Raw genomic sequence first — 27,856 nt, 5'->3', positions numbered from 1 at the left:
GGAAGGGAAGGGAAGGGAAGGGAAGGGAAGGGAAGGGAAGGGAAGGGAAAGGAAGGGAAGGGAAGGGGGAAGGGAAAGGGGAAGGGAAAGGGGAAGAGGAAGGGAGGGGAGGGGAGGGAAGGAGAGGGGAGGGAGGGAAGATTGGACAAAGGGAGAAGTTGAGCTGAGATTCAGTCTCTATAAAGGCTTTAGATGACCTTGGGGTGGGGGGGTTCCAAAGCTGAGATGACCTTTCAAAGTTGTCTCAAATTGGGGCTAGGGAACCAAGACTTTATATTCCCCAATCTGATCTGTCATTGGATGCCAGCTACCCCAAGAAGGAACATGACTTGGGGCTAGTGGTTCTCTTTGGCCAAGGCCATCCCTAAAGAGGGCTACTAGATGAGGGTTCTAGCAGCCCTCCCAGCAGCCAGGGGAATAAATCCTTTATTTCCGAAGAGGCGTCCAGGTGGCCTTATCTCAGAGAAGCCTGCCCTATTCCAAGGGTTTACTAGCATCTCATTTGGCTCTCACATTCAGCTAAAACTTCCACCATAGTTGTTTTTCTTTTTTTTTTTTTTTCCAGCCCAAAATAGCATGTTTTGGAGTCTATCTGCCCATGTTTGTTTTATTACTTAATTTTCTCAGAAACCTAGACTGGGACAAGGGATGCTAATTAAATCTCAGATATTTCTCAGTATCCTTCCCACTGCTCCCCAGGATCAAGCCATCTTCACCTCTGTCCTGGACTACAGCCGTTTCCCATCTGGCCATCGATTCTACCTCCATTATCCATATCCATCCATTCTACCTCCCCAAAGGGACATTCCAAAAACACAGATCTGATTATCTCACTCCCATGTGTAAAACCCTTTCCTCGGGTGCCTGGCCGGCTCAGTCAGTAGAGCATACAACACTTGATGAAGCCGTGAGTTCCAGCTCGTCATGAGTTGGAGCCCCATGTTGGGCGTAGAGATTATTTTAAACAACAAACAAAAAACAACCCTTTCCTGCTTTCCCCTTAGCCTCGGAGATAGGGTCTAACCTTAACAGGGCTGAGAAGGCCAACAAGATTTTATTTGAGCTCCCTGGTCTGGTCTGATTCTGTTAACACTCCCTTATCCTTCAACTCTGTCCTTGATGTGCCAACAAGAGAAAAGTACTTGCAGTCTCCATCAGCACCCCAATGGTTTTCTTGGCTGCGCTTTTTAAATATTTCCTTCCTTCCTTCCTTCTCCAGTCTCACTCACGTGAATGTGAGCATCTTGGGGGCTGAGGCACTTCTATGTTCTTACACCAGGCACTCAATAAATATCAAGTGAATGCATGAATGTATCTAGAAAGGATTTATATGCTTACTTCTTAGCAGCGGCCACTAAACCTGGGAAAATGTTTAACCTTACTGTGAAAAAGGCACTCTGAAACAAGGAGATACAACTTTTCACACAGAAATTGGCAGAGTTTCTAACAATACTTAAGGCCACCAAAGGTATGGCAAAATGGGCACTCTGATACAACGCAAGCATCAGACAAGCATTTTGGCAATATGCAACAAGTCTTAAGATACTTAAATCACGTGCTGTAATAATTGCACACCTATGGATCTATCCTATCTAATCAGAGATAGAAGTAAAATTTATATACAAAGGTATTCACCATAACATGTTTTCTCTTGTACTCTCACACTGTTCATATGTTCCATAATGGGCGTGTTTTAGTTTAAAAACCAGCAAAATGTTAGTAAAATGCTGATAGGGTTAGAGTTCGCATCACAGCTAACGGGAGCCAGCCTCTGGGACAAACCCATGCTTGTTGCTTCCTGGAAATGGCAGCAGATTGTTCCCTCGCACATTGTCCCGGAGATGATCTGGGCGGCCAATAAAATATGACAGAAAAAATGGCACACGCATTTAAGATTAGGTTCTAAAAGACTCTACAACAACCATGTTAGTCTCTTTTTCTTACTCACAGATCAGACGCTTTTGGGGAAAGCCGACTGTCCTGTCATGAGGGCACTCTATGGAGAGACCTACAAGGCAAGACATTGAGGCCTCTTGGTAAAACCACACAAGTAAGCTTGGAAGCAAATCCTCTGGCCTAAGTCAAGCCTTCAGATGACTGCAGCCCTAATGACATCTTTTTGTTTTAAGTTGATTTTCATTTCTTTATTTAGAGAGAGAGAGAGATAGAGAGCAAGCGGAGGAGGGGCAGAGAGCGAGGGAGACAGAAAACCAGGCAGGCTCTGAGCTGTCAGCGCAGAAACCCTAGAGAACCATGAGATTATGACCTGAGCCGAAATCAAGAGTCAGACACTTAACCAACGGAGCCACCCAGACACTCCATCCCCACTGACATTTTGACTGAAACCCTGAGTCTCCCAGTTAAGCTCCTCCTAGATTCTTGATCTAGAAAAACTATGAGCTAACAAACATTTATTGTCTTAAACTGCTACATTTTGTATGGGATGATCAGCTGTCCAGGATTTACTAGGACTGAGTTTCCTGGGATAAGGGATTGTCAGTGCTAAAACCAGGGAAGCCCGGGGAAAATTGAGATAGCTGGTTAAACTAGTAGTTTTTCCACATAGCTTTAGTGAGATATAATTCACATACCTTAACATGTGCCCACTGAAATTTCAGTGGTTTAGTATATTCAGAGTTGTGCAACCATTTCCACAGTCTAATTTTAGAACACGATTTAAAAAAAAAGGGAAATCCTGTTCTCTTTAGCTATCATCCCCAGTCCTCCCAGCCCTAGGCAACCATTAATCTTTTGAGGGCAATTTGTTATGCAATAGATAATAAACACAAAGTTATGGGTAGTGGGATAAAGGATGCTTGCTTTTCCATTACTCTTTTACTGTATACTCTTTTAAATTGCGTGAATTTTTCCAATAGGCATATTTTCTTTTTTTTTTTTTATTAAAAAAAATTTTTTTTAACGTTTATTTATTTTTGAGACAGAGAGAGACAGAGCATGAATGGGGGAGGGTCAGAGAGAGGGAGACACAGAATCTGAAACAGGCTCCAGGATCTGAGCTGTCAGCACAGAGCCCGATGCGGGGCTCGAACTCACGAACCGCGAGATCATGACCTGAGCCGAAGTCGGCCGCCCAACCGACTGAGCCACCCAGGCGCCCCTAGGCATATTTTCATTTACTCTAAGAAGGTAGTAATATTCTGATTTATTGAAAAGGTGATGAAGTTTCACAGAACTGTTTTCTCTACCCAGCATCTGTCAGCTCCCTGTTCTTCTGGTAACAACACTACCCTTCTTCCTTAGGAAAGTGCCTTTCCCCAACTCCAGGTTGTCCTGATGTGATTGCCACAAGACAAGGTGGATACTTGACTCAGGCTAGGACGATCAGATTTTTCTCCCCCAATAATTTGAACTTCGAGTAGAGGCACACAGGGACAGAAGGCATTTAAAACAAGTCATGGTGGGGAGGGGGGTCAGAATACCAGAGAGCTGGTTAGGGAATGTTGTTTCTAAGATCTCTGTAAACTTCCTGGCTCTTCCTTCCTCTAGGACATTCAGTTATTCCTTTGATTCTTTAAGTTACTCCTCTATGGCTCCATAAATCTCTTCTTTTATTTAAGTTCATTTCTATTGCTCGCCACAAAAGAACTCTAAGTGATCCAAATAATAATAAAGAATATTCATGGAGGGGAACACCCTTCTACCTGCTAGGTGGGGTGCTGTCTCATTTGTGACTCTTTTAATAAAGCCAATTAGATCTTCAAAAAGAGAGAGAGAGAGAGAGAGAGAGAGAGAGACAGAGACAGAGAGAATAGTTATAGGGAATGGAGGGAAGTTTACCCCCTCAAACCCTCAAAAAAAAATCCGTAAATCTATCACTCCAACACAAGTCTTACTTTTTTCATCTTACCTATTGGTTCACTTCTACACAGTTAGAATCACGGTATACATATCACCTTACATTTCAATTTTTCTACCTAACATTATACTGGCAAATTTTTTTAGCGTTTCTATAAGGAACTCTATACATCATTTTTAATGTATGTTATTTTCTTGTACTGGTATATCATAATTTATTAAATCTTGAACCAGGGGTTGGATTTGGGGTTGATTTTAGTGTTTTGTCAGCAGACATCATGTTCAAAATGAACATTTTCACAGCAAGATTTGTGCTTCTGTTGAGTCATTTCTTTTCTTCGGATAAATTTCCAAAATTGAAAAATAGATCTGCTATGGGTCTCATCCTTGTTCCTTTCATGCATCTGATGTGTTGCTTTGTAAAGTGAAAGGTGCTTTTGTGCCACAAGTAATTTTCTGTTTTGTATGTTTGGATTTCCACTTATAGGATATTCTTAGATTGGGCAAATTCAAACAAATAGAATTTACTTGGTTATAAATAGTGTTCTGTGTTCTGACTGTTCTACAAGTATTCATGTGAGTATGACTTTTTACATAAACCTTTTATTGAATATATCATAAATAAATAAAATGGCACAAATCAGAAGGGTAAGATCTCAATGACTTTTTACAAAGTAAACACTCCCTTGTGACCAGTATGAAGATCAAGGAGGACCTTTAGTACTCTAGAAATCCCTTTATGCTCCCACTCAATTACAACTTCCTGTCAGATATCCACAATCCTCAGGGCACCTGGGTGGCTCAGTCAGTTACGCATCTGATTTTGGCTCAGGTCATGATCTCATGGTTCCTAGGTTTGGGCCCTGCAGCAGGATCTGTGTTGACAGCTCAGAGCCTGGAGACTGCTTCGGATTCTGTGTCCCTGCCCCGCTCACTTGCTTGCTCTCCCTCTCTCTCTCTCTCTCTCTCTCCCCCCTCTCAAAAATAAACAAACATTAAACAAAAATTAAAAAAAGAAAAAAAGATAATCCTGACTTCTATCACAGTAACCTAATCTCTTCTGTTTTAGAACCTTAAATAAATGCACACTTTTGTGTGCTGTTTCTTTCACTTGACATGTTTAAAAACTTCATCCATGTGTAGCAGCAGTCTGTCCATTCTCATTCTGCGTAGCATTGCATTACACAGAGATACATAATCTATGTAGCTATTCTACTATTGATGGGCATTTTGTTTTTTCCAAATTTTGGCCACTACTGGTTTGCAGGTTACTCCCATATTCAGTTTTCTTAGAAATTGCCAAACAGTTTTCCAAAGTGATATACCAATTTACATCCTCACCAGCAGCGTAGAAGAGAGTTCCAGTGGCTCCCATCTTCTGATTTTAACCTGTGTTTTTGCTGTGTTTATTGGGCACTTGGGGATTCTCTTTTTTGGAAGTGCCTGTTCAAGTCTTTGACCCAGTTTTGAAATTCTAACTAATAAATATATAAGGAATGATTAGGTTGGAAAATCATCATTTTGTAAGCAGAGTAATTATTAATTCAGGAAAGAATCATCAAAAGATGTTAAAAGTTAGGGGGTGAGGGATGCCTGGGTGGCTCAGTCGGTTAAGCATCTGGGTCTTGGTTTTGGCTCACGTCATGATCTCAGGTTTTATGAATTCGAGCCTTGCGTTGGGCTCTGTGCTGGCAACGTGGAGCCTGCTTGGAATTCTCTCTCTCTCTCCCTCTCTGCCTCTTTCCCCCCACCAAAAAAATAAATAAGCTTTAAAAAAAAGTTAGTGGGTGAAATTTAATGAAAAACAAGATATTTACATAGTCTCAAAATATCTCCACATAAAATACCTTTAGTTACATAGAGGAAACTCTAATTTTATAAGAGAGGAATGTGATATACATCACCTTAACTCGGCAATAAAGTTAACACTACCAGCAATGGGACAAACCAAAGCCATGGGCATCCTGATGTAATATGCTGTCGCAGGTATAATATTATTGCTTTGGTATTCCTGCCAAAAATGCATTATCTGAATCAATTCATGAGGAAACATTAATTGAACCCAGTAGAGGTACATTCTGCATAATAACAAGCTTGTACACTTCAAAACATCAGGATCATAAAATAAAAAGTAAAGATAATGAATATTTTGGATTTTAAAAGATTAAAGTGATATGACAACTCGTGTAATGTGTGATCCTGGATTGGATCCTGGACCAGAAAAAAATACTTTTTTTTTTTTTTTTAATTACAAAAAGTTGTATTAGGAAAACTGGTGAGATTTAGTAAGTTCTATAGATTACATTAAATTATATATCCTTGTTTTGGTAATTTTACTGTGATTATGTGCATGGATTGTCCCTAAAATTATATACTGAAGCATTTTAGTGATAAAGAGATATCATGTCTTACTCGTAAATGGTTCAGAAAAGTAAATAGATTTTAAATAGACAAAGTGACATTACAAAGACAAATGTGTGGGGCGCCTGGGTGGCTCAGTCGGTTAAGTGCCCGACTTCGGCTCAGGTCATGATCTCATGGTCTGTGAGTTCGAGCCCCGCATCAGGCTCTGTGCTGACAGCTCAGAGCCTGGAGCCTGCTTCGGATTCTGTATCTCCCTCTCTCTCTGAGCCTCCCCCCGTTCATGCTCTGTCTCTCTCTGTCTCAAAAATAAATAAACATTAAAAAAAAATTTTTTTAAAGACAAATGTGGTAAAATGGAAATAATTACAGAATCTTGCTGAGGGTGATACAGGAGTTTTTCCTCTTTCTTTACAACTTTTCTAGAAGTCTGAAACTCTTTCAAAATAAAAGACTACCAAAAAGAGAGGAAATCCCTAGTTTGCTAGGAGTTTTAAATCATGAATAGATGTTGAATTTTATCAAAACTTTTTCTGTATCTACAAGGATGAATATATAAATTTTCTTTTATATTATTAATTGGGTACATAGTAAGATGTTAATGTTAAACCAACTTTGAATGCTTGAAAAAAACACATTTTATGTATAATATATTATTGGGTTTGTTTTGCTGATATTTATTAATTTTTTTTTTCAACGTTTATTTATTTTTGGGACAGAGAGAGACAGAGCATGAACGGGGGAGGGGCAGAGAGAGAGGGAGACACAGAATCAGAAACAGGCTCCAGGCTCCGAGCCATCAGCCCAGAGCCCGACGCGGGGCTCGAACTCACGGACCGCGAGATCGTGACCTGGCTGAAGTCGGACGCTTAACCGACTGCGCCACCCAGGCGCCCCGTTTTGCTGATATTTAATCTAGAAGTTTTTCATCTTTGATAAGAGAGAGACTGGTCTGTAATTTTCCTTTCTTGTAATGACCTTCTCAGGTTTGGGGATCAACACTTTATTGGCCTCATAAAATAAGTTATCATTTCTTTTTTTCTGTTCTCTGAAAAAGTTTACATATGATTGATGTTACTTCTTCCTTAAATATTGGGAAAATATACTGGTGAACACATCAAATTCTGGAGATGTATTGTGTGAAGATTAAAAAAAAATGTTTGTTTATTTTTGAGAGAGACAGAACATGAGAGGGAGAGGTGCAGAAAGAGAGGGAGACACAGAACCTGGAGCAGGTTCCAGGCTCCCAGCTGTCAGCACAGAGCCCAAGCAGGGCTTGAAATCATGGACCATGAGATCATGACCTGAGCTCAAGTCAGAGCTTAATGGACTGAGCCACCGAGGTGCCCCTATTGTGTAAAGATTTTTAGTCACTATTTAGTTTCTTTGGTTGATAGGACTATTCATGTTTTCTACTTCTTTGGTGTCACTTATTGTATTGGGTTGTCCTAGAAATTTCCCATTTCATCTAAATTTTCAAATTTATTGACATTAGGTTTTCTAAAATATTTTTAATTCAACTTGTAATGTCTGTATGATTTCTGGTGATGTCCCCATTTCCAAGCCTGATAAAGGTAATATGTACTCTTTTTGTTCTTGTTTCTGTTTTATATGTGCGATCTGTCTTGCTAGATTTACCAGTTCTATTATTTTTTTCAGTGACTTCTCTACATTTTTCATTAGTTTTTTTCTCTTCACTTTACCGTTACTTTTTTTTGTTTTATTAATTAAAAAAAATCTTTTTTAATGTTTATTTATTTTTGAGAGAGACATAGAGCACGAGAAGGGGAGGGGCAGAGAGAGAGGGAGACACAGAATCCAAAGCAGTTTCCAGGCGCTGAGCTGTCAGCACAGAGCCTGACGTGGGGCTCAAACTCACGAACCGCGAGATCATGACCTGAGCTGAAGTTGGACGCTTACCGACTGAGCCACCCAGGTGCCCCTATTTTATTAATTTTTTAAGTTTATTTGTTTATTTTGAGAGAGATAGAGAGAGTGTGAGTGGGGGAGCAGCAGAGAGACTGGGGGGATCTCAAGCAGACTCTGCACTGTCAGTGCCGAGCCTGACGGGGCTCAAACTCACAAAACTGTGAGATCATGACCTGAGCCGAAACTAAGAGATGGATGTTCAACTGACTGAGCCACCGAGGTGCCCCTATCATTACCTTTTTTATACTTTCTTCAGGTTTCATTGGTTTTTTTTTCCTAAGTTCTTGAGATGGATACTTAGGTAATTCTTGTTTAAAGCCACACATTTCAGCCTTTAAGATGATAAATTTCCCCCCAAACACAGTTTTAGCTGCATCTTAAAATTTTTAATGTGTCATGTTTTTATTGAGTTCAAAATATTTTTTCATTTCCACTGTTATTTTTTCTTTGACTAATGGATTATTTAAAAGTAGTATATTGCCTAGGGGCGCCTGGGTGGCGCAGTCGGTTAAGCGTCCGACTTCATCCAGGTCACGATCTCGCGGTCCGTGAGTTCGAGCCCCGCGTCGGGCTCTGGGCTGATGGCTCGGAGCCTGGAGCCTGTTTCTGATTCTGTGTCTCCCTCTCTCTCTGCCCCTCCCCCGTTCATGCTCTGTCTCTCTCTGTCCCAAAAATAAATTAAAAAAACAAAAAAACAAAACAAAACAAAACAACAAAAAAAAGTTGAAAAAAAAAGTAGTATATTGCCTAATTTCTATGTGTTTGGGAATTTTGTTGTTTTTAACAAATTGTTGACTGCTAACTTAATCCCCCTCTGCTCAGAGAACATACTCTGCATGATTTCTTTTGAAATATGGTGAGGGGCTTGCTTCATGGCCCAAGAATTGTCACTTTTAGTAACTATTCAATGCTCACGTGAAACAAAAATAAATTCTGCGGTTGTTGCCTAAAATATTCCGTATGCATCAACTGTGTCAATTTTGTTAGTCATATTTAAATGTTGTGTACCCTCACTAATTTTTTCTCGTTCTTTCCAACACTGAGAGATGTATTAAAGGCTCCTACCGTGATTATAGATTCGTCTACTATTCCATGCAGTTTCAGCAATTCTTTTGCTGTATATATTTTGTAGTGTGTTGTCGGTTGTGTACGAAATTAGAATTGTTATATCTTCCTGATAGGTTAATATTATTATCATGAAATATCACACTTTATTTCTAATAATGCTTTTTTCCCTAGAGTCTACTTTATATATTATTGTATAGCTGTACCAGCTTACTTTGGGTTAGTGTTTGCATAAAATGTCTTTGTTTCACCTTTAATTTTTTTGTGGTAATTATTTTACTTATTTGTTTATTTTTCTCTGTCTGGGATTTTACTAGATTACTTTTTTCCCCAACATACCTGTTTTGGAAGATGGAGACAAAAAGGTACAAACTCACACGAAGTAAACAAGATGATATAATCAGTTCTACAAAGTGTATTTTATAAAAGAAGTAGCACTAGGAACCAACCAAAATAAGTCAGGGAGCCCCAGCAGGGACTGTAAGAGAACTTGGGAAGATATACTTATGCCCACCATACTGACCCTGTCCCTGACCTCTCCCTATGAGCAGACCAGAGCCCAGCACCCTCCATCCCCCTTACAGATGGATGCTGCTCCAAACTGGGACTATGACCTTGGAAATCTAATGGTAGCAGCTGGTCTGAAGGGGCATAGCACACCCTCTGGTACTTCTGTGGTATAATTTTAGATTGTAACTTTTATATCTTTTGTAAACAGCATATATATACTTATCATAATATTATATTATTAAATCTTTATATTTAAAACCAGTTTGGAAATCTCTGATTATTAATGGAATATTATACCATTTATATTTAGGGTAATTAAGGATATATTTGGATTCATAGCTAACACCCTACTATTTTGTTTTCTATTTATCCTATTTGTTACTTGGTCCTTCTTCTTTCTTGCCTTCCTTTGATTTAGTTGACTACTTATAAAAATTATTATGCCATCTTTCTTCTATTTATACATTATATTGTTTATACATAATTTTACTATTCTATTAACAGTAACCCTAGAGTTTATAATATGTACCCTTGTTGTTTCAGTTTAGCATAAATTAATACTTTTACTGTGTCTGAGGCAATATAGCCTTCCTGGCATCCTCGTCAGAGGTGTATACTATCCTGATATGCTATCTAGGAGTAGACATAGGTCCTTACCATTTATGGAAACTGACCCCTGCCTGATTCTCTATCCTTCGGGATTCAACAGATCCAAATTCTCCTGAAGTGAAGCCACTCCCCTTTTCTTAGAACCCCCTTCCCCTGCCAGAGAGTTATGTTTTCTGCCTCCCTGAGGCTTTAGAAAATCACCATCCTAACCCTCTCACTAGAGAAGAGAAGGGAAAAATACTTCTCTTTTTACTATGATAAACTTATAGATAAGAAAACAAGATACAGTTTATTAATCTACTATCCTCTCATACCTACTAATACATTGGGTTGTAATCTAACCATAATCACAATATTTTCATGGGGAAATTAATTCTAAGTTACAAACACTTATCCTTTAGGGAAATTTTAGGACCCAATCTACTCTCTCTCTTTCTCTCTCTCTCTATGTGTGTGTGTGTGTGTGTGTGTGTGTGTATATATATATATATATATATAATTTGTATAATAGCATTTTTCTGACTTTACTTAGGGAAAGGAAGAATTGCAGAGACCAATGATAAAGCTCCTCATTACTATAGGAAAATTCTGGTCACTTTACTTCAGGGTTTTGCTTCAACACTAACATTTTAAAAATGAGTGAAAATGAGGGAATATATGATCTTTTACCGAATTGCATGAAATTTTCGTGCCCTTAGTTATGTTCATTAGGACACAAATGACATAGAGATAGAGGAGGGTAATTAGAGATATAAGTCCCTGAGGCACACTGTAGAGTTAAAAAATGCAGTCATAAATACAGATGGAGGTAAGTTTTAATTTAGAGAACTGTGTTTTGAGTGTTATAGTACTTAGGCCAAAGAACCACGAGATAGTGGCCTGGTTTCATACAATATTACAAAAGTTTCCTTGGGAAACTGTTCAGGCACGAAAGTGGCAGTAGTTTTGGCCTAGCAGCTACTGCAAAGCTAAAAGTAACCATACTGATGCTTAAATTGATCTCATTCTTCAATACCCAACTTTCGGTTCTGAGGAGAAATAAATACCAGAATGAAGGCAGATTGATAACAATGTATATTTGTGTGTGGCTATGTAGCATATTATAAGAGGAAATGTTTTTCCAAAATAATTTGTAAGTTTGGCCTAGGATCAGCTGAAAACTGGAAATGATCTATGAAACAAGTCCATAGTCATAAAATAAAATTTTAAAATCTGCTTTTACTCATAAGAGATTTTCCACACTTAATCATTCAAGAACTGATTATCCAGAATGTGTAATATACAAACCCGCTATTTCTTTTTTCCCCTTCTGCTGCCTGAGTTTTGGTCATTTCACAGCTCATTACTATTCTCTCTCTGGGAAAATAAAAGCAAATGTAGCTCCAACTAGTATTTTCAACTTTCTAGATAAAGGCTTTGTAGCAAGAGTAATAATTATTGGTTTATACGCCACTTTTCTTTTAATAAATGTCTGGTTAGACTCTGCTGGGCACTGGGGAAGGATTTTAAAAGTTCAAGACATTATCTCTGCTCTTAAGGTTCTTACAATATAATTGGAGAAACAAGGTTTGTGTACAATAAAGCCAAATATTACTGCAATGCAATATATATTTAAACAACATGAAAGAATTCTGGTCATACAAACATTGTATACACGAGAACTTTATTTTTTTTTTTCCTACCCCTTCTCAGTACCTAAAATGTGGCTTCAACATACTGAGAACAAAAGTCATTTTGATAAAATCATCATAGAATACAAGAGAACTTTATAGACCTATTGTGGTTTAGAAAAGGGAGAGCATAGTATGGACTGACAAGATTGTCATAGAAATTCTCAATAAGGTAGTGAGACTTGAATTAAATATCAAAGTATGGATGGAATTTTAACATGGAAAAAGGAAAAAGAAAAGAAATTTCTGCACAAAGAGAAAAATCCTGTAATTCCACCATTAAAAGAACATTTATATTTTTAAATGAAATATTTCAAGTATATATGATATAGAAAATAATATCACAAACTCATCTTTCCCACCAGTTTTTGTCAAACATTTACTTTTTGCCATATTTTTTTTCCAATCCACTTTGGGGGAAATACAGATTTGGCTAAAGGCTTCTGCGTACTCTATCATTATCCTTCTTTTTCAGCAGAGGTAACAACTATCCTAAATTTGGAGTTACTATCACTAAGAGTATTTTAAAATGTTTATCACACATGGAAATATGTACTATTGTTCCATGGGTCTGAAGTTAATGTAAACGGTAGCAAGCCTTATGGGTCTCCTGCCACTTTTTTGTTTTCACTAGATATTCTATTTTTTGAGATTGATGCATATTATAGCTCCAGTTCTAGTTCATTTATTTTAACTATGGTATGGTATTTCACTGTGTGGTCATACAACAATTTACTTAACCATTCTCAGGATGATGAACATTTAGATTGTCTCCAATTATTTTCCTGTTATACATGATGCTTCAATGAATATTCATTTACATGACTCCTTATGCGTTGATGGGAGAGTTTCTTGCAAATATAGAGAGAGAAATGGAATTGCTGGATTGTAAGATAAGGGCATCTTTCGTTTTAATAGATGTTGCTAGATTGCCTTCTAATGTAATTGTACCAATTTATTTTCCACTCAGTGGTATGTAAGAGTTCCCATATCTTCCTTATTTTTGCAATTTTGATGACTACATCACAGGCATGGAACTGCCAGAGTACCCTAGAGTCGATTCTTCCTGTAAATGGGCTGTCTGTGTCGATGATGCTCAGAGTTGAATCTCCTTATGAACCAGCCTGGCCCAGGCTTACAGGAGATATGAGTCTTCTTAGAACTGGGGAAGAGTCAAGAAAGAATGGTATGGTGGCTGAGGATTGCATGCACATTTTAATCATTGTTGTGTCCCCACGATGTAGCACAACCTGAATCTCAGTAAGCAAGGCTCAGTAGGTATTCAATTGAGTGGAACTAATCATTAAGCCTGATCTCTTTCTGGTTTTCACTTCTCGAAGCTTCAATTTCCCCATCTGTAAATTACAGATGATGATAATTTAAGGGATCACCCAAAGATAAAAGAAGATATAAAAGTGAAAACATTTTTAAACTCTAAAAAGCAATGCAAATTAAGTTAGAAAAGATTTGAAAGCTGTTTCTGTGTCATGACTTCTTAGTATGATCAGTTAACATTTTAGCAGTTCAAAACCATTGCCAAATTTCTCGTTGGCATTCTTCTTGGAACTCTAATAAGTCCTGGGGTCCCATATGCCTGGACTCTGCTCAGTATCACATATAAAGATACACGGCAATTTTTAAAAGGTATTCCAACTGTATTTACAGATCTCAAAGAACATCAGAGAACCCATTTATGGTTACAGAGACACGCTTGGGTTCCATTCTATTCTCTCTCTCTCTCTAAATCCCCAAACTCTTTCTCTAGGACCTAGTTGATTGGGCTTTTGGTTACCTCCCTTCTCCCTTTCTTCCAACACTTTGAAGGTTGACTTAACTCCTTTCTAGCTAAATTATTCCCCTTCTCTTCTCATTTCCCCACTCAGGTCTACATTCTTTTTACCTTAGGTTACACATCACAAATACATCAAGCTAGGGCAAGCTAGAAAACACTGCCTGGGAGAAGAATAGATATTCATATCTCAATAAATCATCCCAGAGCATAAGGTCTTGTTATGGAAGCCAGTAACATTATTTTCACGTTGAATGTTTCAACAACAAGATTTGTAAACACTTTCTGCTTCGTTTAAGTGGTCCTTTCTTGAATGAAAGAAACAAAGAAAGATTGCTCACCACTGCTCTATACTCTCAAACTTTCACTTAGAGATCTCATGATTGATCCTACCATCTTTACTTATATGACTCACATTTACACATCACGATCTAATTCCCTCTTGCACTTCCTAAATCTGTCACTGTCCTTGTAATGTCTCCTCCTTAATGCCCTTTCATCCCCTCAAACTCAACATACTTAAAAGTGAACTCACATTCATTCCAAATTTAGCTTCCCCGCAGGACTTCCATATTTCCATTGTTGGCATTTTAAGAAATTATGTTTATTGCCCAGGTGTAGTATTATCAGAAGAAGAACAAAATGGGGCCAGAGAGACTAATTAAGAGACTTGCACCACATAGCAGAAACAGACTGCATTCAGATTTGCAGACATGGTGTTTTGGGTTTATTTGGAACGACCTGAGAGTTAGGTGAGAGGTAAACCCTAAATACCAGTATCAGCAACTTAAGAGTATTATACTTTTCAGCATTAAAATTCATGTAAACATTTTCAGATATTGATGCCCAGTTAAGAGTTTCGAGGTTGAGATAGAGAAAGACTGCCTATACGTGGTGCCACATTTATGCTTGTAAAAGGCTATTCACAAATTTCACAGAGGGGTCAGCTATTTGTAAATAAAATACAGAGCATCAGGGAAATTTTCATGAGTTTCCTTCCTTTTGTTATTCCGTCAACACAGGTTTAAACCATTCTGATGGTATCAGATGCTTAGCTGGGGAAGTTCATAACTGAGTCTTGATTTAAACATATATACATATTTTATTTTTTTATTTTAGAGAGAGAGAGAGTGGGGAAGAGGGGCAGAACGAAAGAGAGAGAATCTCAGGCAGACTCCATGCTCAGTGCAGAGCCTGACACGGGGCTTGAACTTGTGAACCATGAGATCACTGTGACCCGAGTCAAAGTCAAGAGTCAGATGCTTAACCGACTGAGCCACCCATGCACTCCTAAACATATATATTTTTAAAAGTATCTTTAAGTAACCAAGATGATCAGATTCCAGGCAGGAAGTTTGGCTCCCATACCCAGAAGAAATATGCCTTGATCCATCCAGATGGGCTTTGCTATGAGCTCAGACCCAGCAAATGGATCCATGTCCTAGGCAGAGATCTGGGTCAATTTGAGAAATGGGTTATCTTCACATCAGCTTGAACTGTGAGCAGGGGTAGGAATAATGGAAAACTCCTGGCACTTTATTTGAATTATTTAACTTAACTTTTATTGCTATTTTTTGGTGTGTTTTGATCAAGAAAACCTCCATACCAGGTTTAAACCAAATTAGTGAATTTTTTTTTCCCAAAGAGATGAACTTTCTAGATCTGTAAGCAGACAGCTTTACCACAGGTTTTGTTGGGAGTGGGGGTTAGAGTCCTCCTAAGAGTAAGAATTACTAGAATAAAGTTTTCTTCTTCTTCTTCTTCTTCTTCTTCTTCTTCTTCTTCTTCTTCTTCTTCTTCTTCTTCCTTATTTCTTTTGAGAAAGAGAAAGAGCGTAAGTGAGGGGCAGAGAAAGAGGGAGAGAGAGAATCCCAAGCAGGCTCCTCACTTCAGTGCAGAGCCCTACGCGAAGCTTGAACTCACGAACCATGAGATCATGACTTGAGCCAAAACCAAGAGTCAAGAGTCAGATGCTTAGCCAACTGAGCCACCCAGGTGCCCCTAGAATAAAGCTTGTTTTAAAAAAGGCCAGCATGTGGCTCAGAGCCTGGAGCCTGTTTCCGATTCTGTGTCTCCCTCTCTCTGCCCCTCCCCCGTTCATGCTCTGTCTCTCTCTGTCCCAAAAATAAATAAACGTTGAAAAAAAAAATTTTAAAAAAGGCCAGCATGATAACGCTCTGGGCAATAACCTACTCTGGAAAAAGTGTATATCACCACATTTGTTCTGGACCAACTCGATCTGGCCCCATAGTGGCCTCACTCTATATTTGGGAACTAAGGGTCAGGGCAATGCCCTTTAACTGGGAGTATCTAAGGGGAACTGTAGGCTAGATATTATGTAAAAAGGAACTGGGAAACACTATGCTGTAATCTACCATGGGATAAATGGTTAATATAATCAGGAGTTTCATCAATAAGATTATCTTAGCATCTCTTAGTCTCTTACCCAGCCTGTATCCGACCTGTACTTTCTTGTAGTCCCTTGATACTTCGTTATCTATTTTTCACACAGCCTGTACCCCTCAAGGATTAGTTGAGTTAAAAAGATATTAACTACGGTGCTGGCCAAACAGCACCCCCTCAAACTCCTGGCTTCTCAAGAAGATAGGAAGTTCTTGTCTATCCAAACAAGGCTCTAGGATCTTGTCTAATTTGTTTGTCTTTTCAAGACCTCACCTGGTAGCAATATTGGGTAGAGGTGCTCTGTGCCTTGTTTTGTTGTTGGTGTTGTTATATGTGCTTGGTGATGAGAAAATGGTATCTGGTCTGATGAACTCTTGGCAAGACAGGAAATTTATAGTAGGATGCACAAGACCAGGTTTCCTGTCCCCAGAATTTTATGGCAATGAGGTTTCAAGAACGCTTCTGATGATATGATTAAGAGGGGAGCAAATGTGGATTTTGGAGATTAAAAAAAAAATTTTTTTTTTAACGTTTATTTATTTTTGAGACAGAGAGAGACAGAGCATGAACGGGGGAGGGTCAGAGAGAGAGGGAGACACAGAATCTGAAACAGGCTCTGGGCTCTGAGCAGTCAGCACAGAGCCGGACGCGGGGCTCGAACCCACATACCGCGAGATCATGACCTGAGCGGAAGTCGGACGCTTAACCGACTGAGCCACCCAGGCGCCCTAAGGAGATTTTTAAAAACAGGACCCAAGGGCCAGGTTGGACTTGAGGATTATATAATCTGAATGGCATCCCTTGGTGTTGAGCAGTACAGCAGCCCTGAGTTTGTCGTGGCTATAAAAAAAACAAAACAAAACAAAACAAAACAAAACAAAACAAAAAACTGAATCAAAGTTTAGGCTAAAATATAGTGTTCAGATAACAGGTAGTTATAATCTTCCTATCGTCAACATTGATCAGACTCCCTGTGGAATACTGAACTCACCTCCTGGTGCCAGAATTTACAAAGATATTCACAGGGCACCTGAGGGGCTCAGTCAGTTGAGCGTCTCTTGGTTTTAGCTCAGGTCATGATCCCAGGGTTATGGGATCAGGCTCCCTGTGGGACTCTGTACCGAGCATGGAGCCTGCTTGGGATTCTCTCTCTCCTTCCCTCTCTCTCTCTCTTTGCCCCTCCCCAGATGGTGCTCATGTGCACGTGCGCTCTCTGAAAATAAATACACATTTAAAAAATACTTACTTAAAAAATAAAGTGAAAAAAAAAAGATATTAACAAATTAAATGTGTCCATAATGAGGGTGTCTGGATGCGATGTATGAAGACTATAATGTATGACCAAATTGAAGGGGATCTGGGAGAATAACACTAAGAGGAGACACAATAGCAGAACAGGGACTATGGACTTCAATAGACTGACACTGACCTCCATAGTGACAGATCTGGTGACACTTTTCTGTCTCCCTCCTTGTCAGTCTCTTTCTGGCATTTATCACAAGCTTGATCACTCTCTTAAAATTCCCTCCTTCGCTTCATTGATATCAATTGTACTAGTTCAGCAGATGGTAAAATTGAATTAGAAGTGTAAGATGCACCTGTGAAGGATAAAGAGGGAAGGGAGCAGGAGTAGGAGGGAAGACTCTCAGACTGCAATGCATGGCTTCATACCTGTGAAAGGAGAGAAAGAAGGAAGAAGGACTGGGTAGGAAGAGCCTCAGTCTGCAGGGATGGTCTGTAACTGGCTCAGTAGGCTCACGGGGTGCCCCGGAGCAAAGCTGCCCACTAGAGGAAATTCCATGGGCAGGAATGGCCGGCTGTGCTCAGTCATTTGTTGGGAGCATCTGGGGAGACTGAGACCTCTGCATGAGTTCTGTGATGGATCCCAAAGGCATGGTAGCTGGAGGCTGTCAACGATTCACACTCCTACAGCAGGTGCTTCCTTGAAGGGACTCCTAAGTGGTACACACCTGTGGCTACCATACCATTCCATTTCCACATAATGGATTCCACCTTCCTAGCCTCCTTTGCTAGATCCTCTGCCTTTGCTCACAGTCTGAATGTTGGGGTTTTCTAGGAACCTGTTTTCTGCCTACCTATTCTACTTATTTTCCCTATGAGAATTCATCTCAACCCACAATTTCAAAGACATCACCCAATGTTGATGCTGAGTCCATATGTTCATTCAGACCATCATTTTCTCCCACCTGGACTGCTATAATGGTCTCCTATTCTCCTAGCTCATCTCCAGTCTTGCCACCTGCCTTCAATTCATTCGCCACCTGCAGCTGGTGGACTATTTCTAAGGAGCAAATTAGACCATGTTACTTCAGTGCTGAAAACCCACCAACAGCTCCCTTTTGTTCTCAGGAAGAAATGTGAATTATTCAACACAACTTACATGCTTCTTAATGGACTGGTCCCTGCTTACCTTCTAGCCTCGTTTGTCATTCTCCTTAAAGGGAACTACTTTAGTTTCTTCAAATGTAATCTCTCTACCCTTGATATGGAGTATACCTTCTTGCCTGGCTAATTCTCTACTTGTCTTTTAAGTCTCAGTCTGGAGGGTCCTTCCTCTGTGAAGACTTCCATAACCTGCAAAGACTAGATTCGGTGCCCTCCTATGTGATCCCAGAAACTGTGTGATAAAGGGCAGGTGAAATCTTGGTTGTGAATCTACAGAGGGCAGTGAAATACCACTTGGGTGCTAAGTATTGGAAATCGGAGGGACAATATTTTACATACCAGAACTTCTCTCAGGAAATATACTATATGAGATAGAAAGGAATACTACAATAACAGTTTGATGTGGGTGACAGTTCTCCCAAGGACATGATAAGCAAACATTCTCAATCCAGTCACCACATCCCCCCCCATCCTCCACCCCAGCCCAACCCTAGACATTCAGAAATATGTGTGGCTATTTTTGTTGTTGATGCCAGTGTGGCTGGGAGCAGTATTAAAATAGAGGACAGTCCCACACAAGGAAGAATTGTCCTACCCAAAATGCTAATAAAACCTCCATTGAGAAACACTGTACTGGGACATATGCAAATCTGGGAGCAGAACTGAATTGCTCAGAACATCAGAGTGGGAGTTGAAAGTTGACACCTGAGGACTTCCATCTCCACCTACTCCCCATGCAGAGCTCTACCTTACCTGTAAATAAATGTAGAGTATACCATTTAAAAATACATTTGTTTTTGAGAGAGAGTGAGAGACAGCATGCACACGAGAGAGCAGGGGAGGGGCAGAGAGAGACAGAGAATCCCAAGAAGGCTCTGTGCTGACAGCAGAAAGCCTGATGCGGGGCTCAACTCTTGAACGATAAGATCATGACCTGAGCCAAAGTCAGAGGCTTAACGGACTGAACCACCCAGGTGTCCCTGTTTAAAGAAAATTTTAAAACATATATTGGCTTGAAAAAGAGCCAAATTATTAGCCCAAGGAACACCTAATAAATATCTCCTTCTAACTCTGCTTCCCTGCACCCTAGTACTTATCTCATTGTAAAGGAATTATCTGAGAATTTGTAGCCTCAACTTGAATTCAGGGACCATTTGAATTCAGGCCCTATTTCACATTCAGAATCTAACATAGTGTTTGGCGTGTAATAGATAATAAATATTTCTAAACTATGACTCTTAAAATTTAAAAATTAGCCGTGACACCTTTTCTAAGTTTCAACTCTATGTTTTTTTTTATGTTTATATATTTTGAGAGAGAGAGAGAGTGAGACTGAGCAGGGGAGGGGCAGAGAGAGGGGGAGAGAGAGAATCCCAAGCAGGCTCCATGTTGTCAGAGCAGAGCCCAATGCAGGGACCCCACCTCACAAACTGTGAGATCATGACCTGAGCTGAAATCAACAGTTAGAACCTTAACCAACTGAGCCACCTAGGCACCCCTCAACTCTATTTTTCGTCACTAATTTTACATTTACAGTTGAGCATCTCAATCTTACCAGGTAAGAAACAGAATCATTTACTTCGACCTAACGTTAAAACCCTCCCCCAAATAACCCTCATACCTCTGTTATGGCAAATGCTATCACCCTCTTGGGACCTTCTCAGTTGTTTAAGCCTATTTGTCACCCATTGTCTACCTGTTTCCTCACCCCACGGACCTTTAATTCCACAGTCCAATGATCTTTATGTTCTTTGTCTTCTGTCTTCAGCATCCCTGGCCTCCATTCAGGTTCTCCTGTATATGTTATTGCATTTGTTTTCCTAAATAATATCTCCATTCCTATCCCCATGACTTGTCACCCTTTAAAGCATTCTAAAATGGGGTGAGGGGAGTGGGAGGTTGGGTTAAATAGGTGACGGGTCTGAGTGCACTTGTAATGAGCATCAAGTAATGTATGGGATTGTTGAATCACTATATTGTACACCTGAAACTAATATAACATTGTAAAAAATAATAAAGTTACACTTATACCAAAAAAATTTTTTTTTAATTCTAAAATCTATCCAAAATAGTAGCAATTAATACTCTGTGGGCTTACTGTGGTAAGGCACTGCTGACTTTTGTTTCGTTTTGACTCCATAACAGCCCCATTTTGAAATAACCTCCTCAAGGTCATTCAGTGAAGGGACAAAGCTAGGAATCCAGGTAGCCTGACTCAGAGCTCTGCTAGGCTAGGCTGCATGACATCCTGGAATTCTCTGTCATTGTGTTATATATGTCTCCATCTGATTCTCCTCCTCTGGTGGATGGCCTGGTTGTCGTCTTTTTGAGCCAAGGCCTGCTTTGTGTTCCTTTCCCAGAGCTGTTGGTCTACTGATGTGTAGAGTAAAACTGAGAGCTGGTACAGAGACCAAAGAATCCCTAGGCCACACACCCATGAAGGATGGGCTAAGAGGAGGGTGGTCTGAATATACTGTCCATTTTAGCCTTTACCTGCTCCCTACTGTGTGATGCTCACATGGGTGAGTGCTTTAAGGGGCTTAGGGCTAAGTGGCCAGCCTGGAGCGTACGATCTCCCCTTTATTTCTTTGGCTAACTCCAACACATTTTTCAGGATTTACCTTTAGCATCCTTCCTATATCTTCCTGCCTGCATTCCTGCCCCTCTTCTATGCTTCTCAGTTATGTGAGACTGCCTGAGGGCAGGCACTGTGGCTTTTCTTCTCTGTATTCTGTACCACTAGAATTTAATAATCATTGACTCTAAATGCATGACAGGGAGGCAGATTTGGGCTTAGCATAAGATAATTTTTTAAAATTTATTTTTGGGAGACAGAGAGAGTGGGAGTGGGGGAGGGGCAGAGAGACGGAGACAGGATCTGAAGCAGGCTCTGCGCTGACAGTGGAGAGCTGAACGCGGGACTCAAATTTACAAACCAAACCGTGAGATCATGACCCGAGCCAAAGTCAGACACTTAACCGACTGAGCCCCCCAGGTGCCCCAAGAGAAGTTTTAAAAAGTATACTGTAAAGCAGAGTACAGATTAGTGGCTGAGAGCCTTCATGTCTTACCCTGTTCAAATTTCAGCTTTCTATCACCTTGAGCCAGCTTAATCTGTCTGTACCTCAAAAAATGATGACATTAATACCTATGTCATTAAGTTGTTGTTGAGAATTAAATGAGATAATACATGGAAAATACTTGGCTCAGTTCCTGGCACCTCATAGGCACTAGGTAATGCTAGATATTACTATTGTTTTTATTATTGCTACTTTGATCATTCACTAGCACTGTCTTATAACAAGGCGGGTTGCTTTTGGAAGCAGCGAGTTTCCTTTTGTTGAAGGTATTCAGGTAGCAGTAAAGACAGGATAGATGCTGTAGAAGCAGTTCTTAAATTGAAAAGATTAGATGACTTCTAAGGATGCTTTTAATCATAGAAAAGGGAAGCTATTTCTCAGATTCAAAGAAAGTGTGATCATTAGTGTTACTTCTAGCAAAGTTGAGGAGCATTGGAATAGGAAAAACAAAGACATCGGATTTGGCATCTGCATGTATCTATATTACAAAGAACAAAATATTTTATTCATTGTGAGCAGTTAATTGCAAAAGCCCTTTTATTTATGCTGTAACCCATATGGCAAATCAGGCCCTTACACGAAAATCAATCCCTTTTCAAAAGGACTAGCTAGCTCGGCCCTGCCAAAAATGGAACAAACAAAACCTTAAAGACTGTTTCAGTCCTACTGAAATGTCTTTTCCCTTTGAAAGAAGTCTATTAGTGATGCAAATGCAAAGTTATCTGCACAGATGATAATCCTAGCGAACAAAACAGTGAAACCATTATGAGGTTCTCTTGCTGAGAATTTGGCTTCCCCTGCCCCTGTTAAAAAGGCAGAGAAAGCCAGTAGAGCTGATTCCTATTTGGGATAGTTTATTAGGTCTGCTTATCTGAATCCTGGACTAATTATTCTTATGTTTGGCTTAAAGGAGCCAAACAATTCTCCAAATGTGGACAAGCTGAAGAAAGGCCTGCAGTCTGGGTCCCTAGCAAGTGCCTTAAACAGGCAAAAGCAGGAATGGAATAACATTTATATTCGGGAGTTCAATTTTCAAGATACCAGAGCCTTAAGGTAAGATCTAGCTAGAAGAAATCCAATGATAAGCACTCATGTGGGAGTAATTTAAGTGATGTGCACATGTCACTCATGCTTTAATTAAAACAAAGCTATTTGTACGGGTGAAGAGACGGTCATTTTCCAACACCTTCTATTCAATACTCAGAGTAAACAACTTCTTTGAGAACTTAATATGCAATCTTCCTGTGGGCAAAAGGATTGAAATGAGAAAAATGAGGCAGTTAACTGTAACTGGCTTGACTATTATTTGATTACACTTATTTTATCCTTAAGAGGTTTGATAAGACCTAGTTTTTCAGGAGTCATCAGGCATTAGGGAGCACTAGTGGTTAGAAGGTGTGGTGCCTATGGATATTAGGAAGGCATTTCTGAAGCAAAGTAGTATTGTCAAAGTGGCCCTCACCTACTTGGTTAAAGCTTTTGGACATGCCTAGTGGACGGTTTATTGAGAACAGAAAATTAACTCTCCATGTCCACACGCTTTCTTGAACAGGTATTAACAGGTGGAGCCGGTGTCCACAAGACTGGATGCGATGCTCACCATCTGGGTCTCACTCTGGGTGGGGCTTTGGGTAGGTACACTAAAGAGCTTCCGGATCAATCATGTGTTTACATTTCAGGCGCAGGATGGGTCTTGTTCACACTCCACCCTCCACCGCCTTTCCTTCGCAAGGTTGCTCACAGCTTGCACTGTCCCCGCCCGGGTCTTTGATAATCCAGGCGTCTCTGGGGAAGAAGGTCAACCACTGTTTTAATTCTGGACTCTGCCAGCTTCCCACGCTCTCCACTCGGGCTGGTGAGCAGCCGCTCAGCGTGTTTTTCCCCCAGAGCTTCCCACGCCCTACCCACTCCACACGCCTCCTGGCTGCCCTCCAGGCCTGCCCTCTTTTGCAGCCAGGCAGGCCAGCTTCAGTGTCGGATATCTAATCTAGCAAGGCTCACTTTTCTCAGGGGCTTTCCTCAGGGCCACCCTTTCCCCGCAATCTCAGAAGGTCTCTGGTACTCGGCTGTGTCTTCTGCGTGCAAGTGCTTCTACAAATAAACTGGGGCTCCTGGCTGTCTTGCAAATTAAAACTTTACTACCTGCTTAAGGTTGGGACGTGATACAGCCACATCAAACTTTGCTGTTCAGGGAATCAGAAGCGAAAAGGAGCTCCTTTTTTCCGTCCCACTCCCCGCGGCCCCTGGGACAGGCACACCTTCCCGGCAAGGCTCGGCCGCAGTTGCGCGCGGGTCGGCAGCGCGAGAGTCCTGCGCGGGACCAGGGTCCGGTGCGGCCGGGCCGCCCGCCCACGCCCGGCAGGCGCGCGGAGCAGGAGCGCGCACGGGGCCGCACGCGCGCGGGGCCGACGAGCGCTCCCTCCGGGATCGCGGCTGCGCAGTCTGGCCGGAGCCGGGAAAAGGGGGAGGAGGGTGGAGGAGCCGGAGTAAGGGGAGGGGGAGGAGCGGCGAAGGCGGAAGCCATGTTGGAGTTGCACCCCGAGCGAGGGGCTGCGAGCGTTCTCCTCTCCTTGTGGGTGTGACCCGGGTTCGGCTGGCGGCGGACTGCGGGGGCGGGGACGGTTAGCCGGGTCGTCGTCCGCGGCGGCGGCGGCGTGAGAGGAGCGGCGGCGGCCGCAGCGTGGAGCCGGGCGATTGTGACCGCCGGGGGAGCAGGGGGCCGGCCGCGGCTCCCACTCTCCGTGTGGCCCCCTGAGCGCCCCCCCTCCCCTGCCCGGGAGGGAGGCGGGGGGCACCCGGGGCCCGCCATGAACCCCGGGTTCGATTTGTCCCGCCGGAACCCGCAGGAGGACTTCGAGCTGATTCAGCGCATCGGCAGCGGCACCTACGGCGACGTCTACAAGGTAAAGGCGAGGGGCCGCGCGCCGCCGAGGCCGCGGGGTCGGGACCCGTCGCGGGGAGGGCGGGGGGCGCCGCCGCTGCCCCCCGGACACCCGCGTCCGCGCTGTCCCTCCGCGGGAGGCGCGGGCGCCCCGGGAGCAGTGGGGGAGGCGGAGGAGGAGCGGGCGCCCGGGGGGCTCTGCTGCCTTGGAGCGAACAAAGGGCCAAACGAGTCACCCCGAGACCTCCGAGCCCTTACCTGAACCCTCCCCTGGACGCGCAGTGCCCGGCTAAGGCTGGACGCGAGCGGGCCGCTCTGCTCGTTACAGCGCGGAGAGGGTCTGGCCGTTTGCTGCATTGGCAGGGTCAGAGCGACGAACCAGACGGCGGGGGTTTGGCGTATGTCAAACCGGTGTCCATCAGACGGACCCGGGACTGCCCGCCGTGGGTCGGGCACTGCTGCCCACTGGGCCGGCGGTAGTTTGGAGCCTGGGCAGCTTCCGCCCACAGCCCCCCAACCTCTGGCCTCTTAGCATCCGCATACCAGTTTTCTTTTAATCTTCCAAGTATTGACTTGGGTGAGTAAAACAGATCTAGTTAGTATAATTTTTTTTCCTGTTTTGGAGAAAAACAACTTTGTTTTCTCCAAATTGAATTGGACTGTGGTGCCTTATTAAACTTGTTTTTGTCAGTGACATAGAAGATTCAGATTCTTTTTTTTTTTTTTTTTTAACGAATACTCAACAAGGGTACTGGTTTGACTCGGTTAGAATTCAAAGTCCATTAGTCGTCCAGCTTTCCTGTTGTAAAGGTACCCCCTAGATAAATCACCCTTCCGTGGCCAGCTCAACTCTTGGCCTCGTAGAGACTGCCAAGATGGGGATAGCGCCAAATGTGGCAGCAGTCTTGATTTATTTATGTATCTTCTTACTGGTGACTGAAGTACAACTCCTGTTTCACATAACATCAGAGGATGCACAGAGAAACTTAATTTTACTTTGGAAAGTTTCGTCTTAACTTTATTTTGCCCACGGGTGGCAACTCACAGGACAGCCAGGATTCTGCATTCGTCTCCTTTTGTGGATGATTTGCTTTCCGTCATCACCTGTCTCATCAGTTTTTCTCGTGAGATAATACAGGCATTTTGTGCACACCTGTCATCTATACGGTACTGGGCATCTAAGCACGGGTTGTAGCAGAAAAAGATAGACATGTTCCTAAATCTTACTGGGAGTTTATCTATTTTGGGGAGGGGGCAAGAAGACCATTAAACAACCACTTAGATAATTATTTTATTGCAGTTTTATTTTGTGCTGCCCAGGAGAAAAGAAGATTAGGATTAGGGTGATGAGAGCACAGTAACAGGAGGACCTGATCTCTGGGGAGTCAGAGGCATTGGGGAGAGAAGATTATGCCAGATAGAGGCACATAATCTGCAAAGGCTCTGAGGCCCCAAGGAACAGGGGGAAGATTTGAAAGGCCTGAATGGCCTGAGAAGCCAGAGAAGGAGGGTGGCCCTAGATCATACAGGCCCCTTAGGTCTTATGAAGCGGTCAGATTTTTCTGTAGGACAATGGGGAGCCATGGTTGGGTTTTCAGTGGAAGAGTAAAATTAGATTTGTACTTTTAAAAGATCTGCCTTACTGCAGCGGAGATTGGAGGGGAAAGAACAGTTAGGCAGCCATTGCCACAGTCCAGGTAAGAATGACCATTGGCTGTGTTTTGGAATTGGTGTGATTATGAAAGTTGAAGTGAATGGATCCAAGTAGATTAGAGCTATTTAGGGGAATCTAGTTATATTCAATTGAAAAGGTAACTAAAACTTTACTAGTGTGTAAGTCTTAGGTGGCAGTGTGTACAGTAAGTTCTTTTCAAGAATAATTGGCCATGTATTTACTATATTTAGAAAAAACAGCTGGTAGTTAAGCCACATGATTAAAAAGAAAAAAAAATTAAGGCCTATAATTTCCTAAGGACTTCTAAGTGCAATACAGGTATAAGTTGATTACTCGTCATCTGTTTATTTATTTATTTTTTTCAACGTTTATTTATTTTTGGGACAGAGAGAGACAGAGCATGAATGGGGGAGGGACAGAGAGAGAGGGAGACACAGAATCGGAAACAGGCTCCAGGCCCCGAGCCATCAGCCCAGAGCCTGACGCGGGGCTCGAACTCACGGACCGCGAGATCGTGACCTGGCTGAAGTCGGACGCTTAACCGACTGCGCCACCCAGGCGCCCCACTCGTCATCTGTTTAAAGTAATGATAATGAGAACTAACATTTGTGGAGTGCTTATTCTTTGCTAGGTACTGCTGTAAGGTTTTTCCGTGTATTAATTTACTTACTGCTTACAGCAACCCTATGAAATCGGTGCTGTTATTAACTCCATTTTGCATTTGAAGAAACTGAGGCACAGGGAAGCTGCGGTAACTTGCCAGGGTGGGTAAGTGGCAAAGCACAATTCGAACCTTATCCTTTAGAGACTGCATTCTTAACAATAGCAGTACTGCCTGTATAAAGATAGGATATGAGCAGGTAATGTCTTACTGAATTTTCCAGTGGAGAAATCAGGGCACACCTTTTAGTTCAGCATACGTGTTGTAGCCATACTCTGTGTTAGAGTGGATCTTGAAGTAGTAGTCGGAATACCTAACTCCTACTGTGCAGCCAGGCCTCATTGTTTTTGTAGAGTCTGCCAAGTGGACACCAGATAATAGAGGCTTGATCCCTGTGCCAGACTTTTCCAATACCAGGGGCCCAAAGCAGAAAACTCCATGTGGTTTTTGGCATTGTACACCCTGCTTGCTAAATCACCCAAAGCTTAAGCTGTTTGTATTTTTGTCTGTAATCACGTCCACATATAAAGATAAAAGATTTTTTTTGTATTTGTTTGGCTGTTTTAGATTTTTCTTAATTGTACAAACTGTTGATTAGAGAGGAGTACATAAGAGGGTTTGTTTTCAAAAGCCAGTGTGTGTAATGTGCTCCTTAATTTGTCAGTTTAGGTGCTAAAAATGGAATAATCAGATTAAATAAGGTAGAGACTTAATTGTTTATAGTCATTCTTGGAAGGTGGGTGCTTCAAGGGATTTTTATTTTCAAACTGTATCCTAATGTGATAACATGCTTATTTAAGGTGGCATGGTTTAGTTAAAAAGCACTGGAGTAGAATGTGGAAGACCTGGAATTTATTAGTTGTGCAGCCTTGTAAAATCATTTAGCCTCTCAGCTGTTTTGTTGTGAAGGTGTTATTACCATCATATGCCTGTTTATGGTGTTAGATAAATGACTTGAGTTTTACCCAACAAGTTTTCATTTTTTCTAGGCCAAAAAATAC

The 27,856-nt window shown here is 41.6% G+C and overlaps 1 protein-coding gene, 1 long non-coding RNA gene and 1 other non-coding gene across 5 annotated transcripts in view; 1 reads left to right on the top strand and 2 right to left on the bottom strand.

Annotated features, from left to right (window-relative positions):
* The window catches only part of LOC121044371 (uncharacterized), a 35,968-nt gene extending 10,398 nt beyond the window's left edge, over positions 1-25,570 (bottom strand). The window contains exon 1 of the long non-coding RNA XR_005797271.1: positions 24,778-25,570. This is a non-coding gene — a long non-coding RNA (uncharacterized LOC121044371). The remainder of the gene's footprint in view (positions 1-24,777) is intronic.
* Positions 11,974-12,045, bottom strand: LOC121044641 (small nucleolar RNA SNORD59). Its single transcript, XR_005797403.1, has one exon. It is a non-coding gene; the product is annotated as a small nucleolar RNA SNORD59 (small nucleolar RNA).
* The window catches only part of MAP4K3 (mitogen-activated protein kinase kinase kinase kinase 3), a 207,258-nt gene continuing 203,531 nt past the window's right edge, over positions 24,130-27,856 (top strand). The window contains exon 1 of one of the 3 annotated variants that reach the window (XM_040496581.1): positions 24,130-24,541. In XM_040496581.1, coding sequence (XP_040352515.1) covers positions 24,446-24,541 — 96 coding nt within the window. In that variant the 5' untranslated portion in view covers positions 24,130-24,445. The remainder of the gene's footprint in view (positions 24,542-27,856) is intronic. The other 2 variants (XM_040496579.1, XM_040496580.1) reach the window with 2 other exon arrangements.

Source organism: Herpailurus yagouaroundi, unplaced genomic scaffold (assembly GCF_014898765.1).
Source record: "Herpailurus yagouaroundi ecotype Mexico unplaced genomic scaffold, PumYag 188, whole genome shotgun sequence".
Classification (NCBI taxonomy): domain Eukaryota; kingdom Metazoa; phylum Chordata; class Mammalia; order Carnivora; family Felidae; genus Herpailurus; species Herpailurus yagouaroundi.
This window is presented reverse-complemented; position numbering and strand designations above follow the sequence as displayed.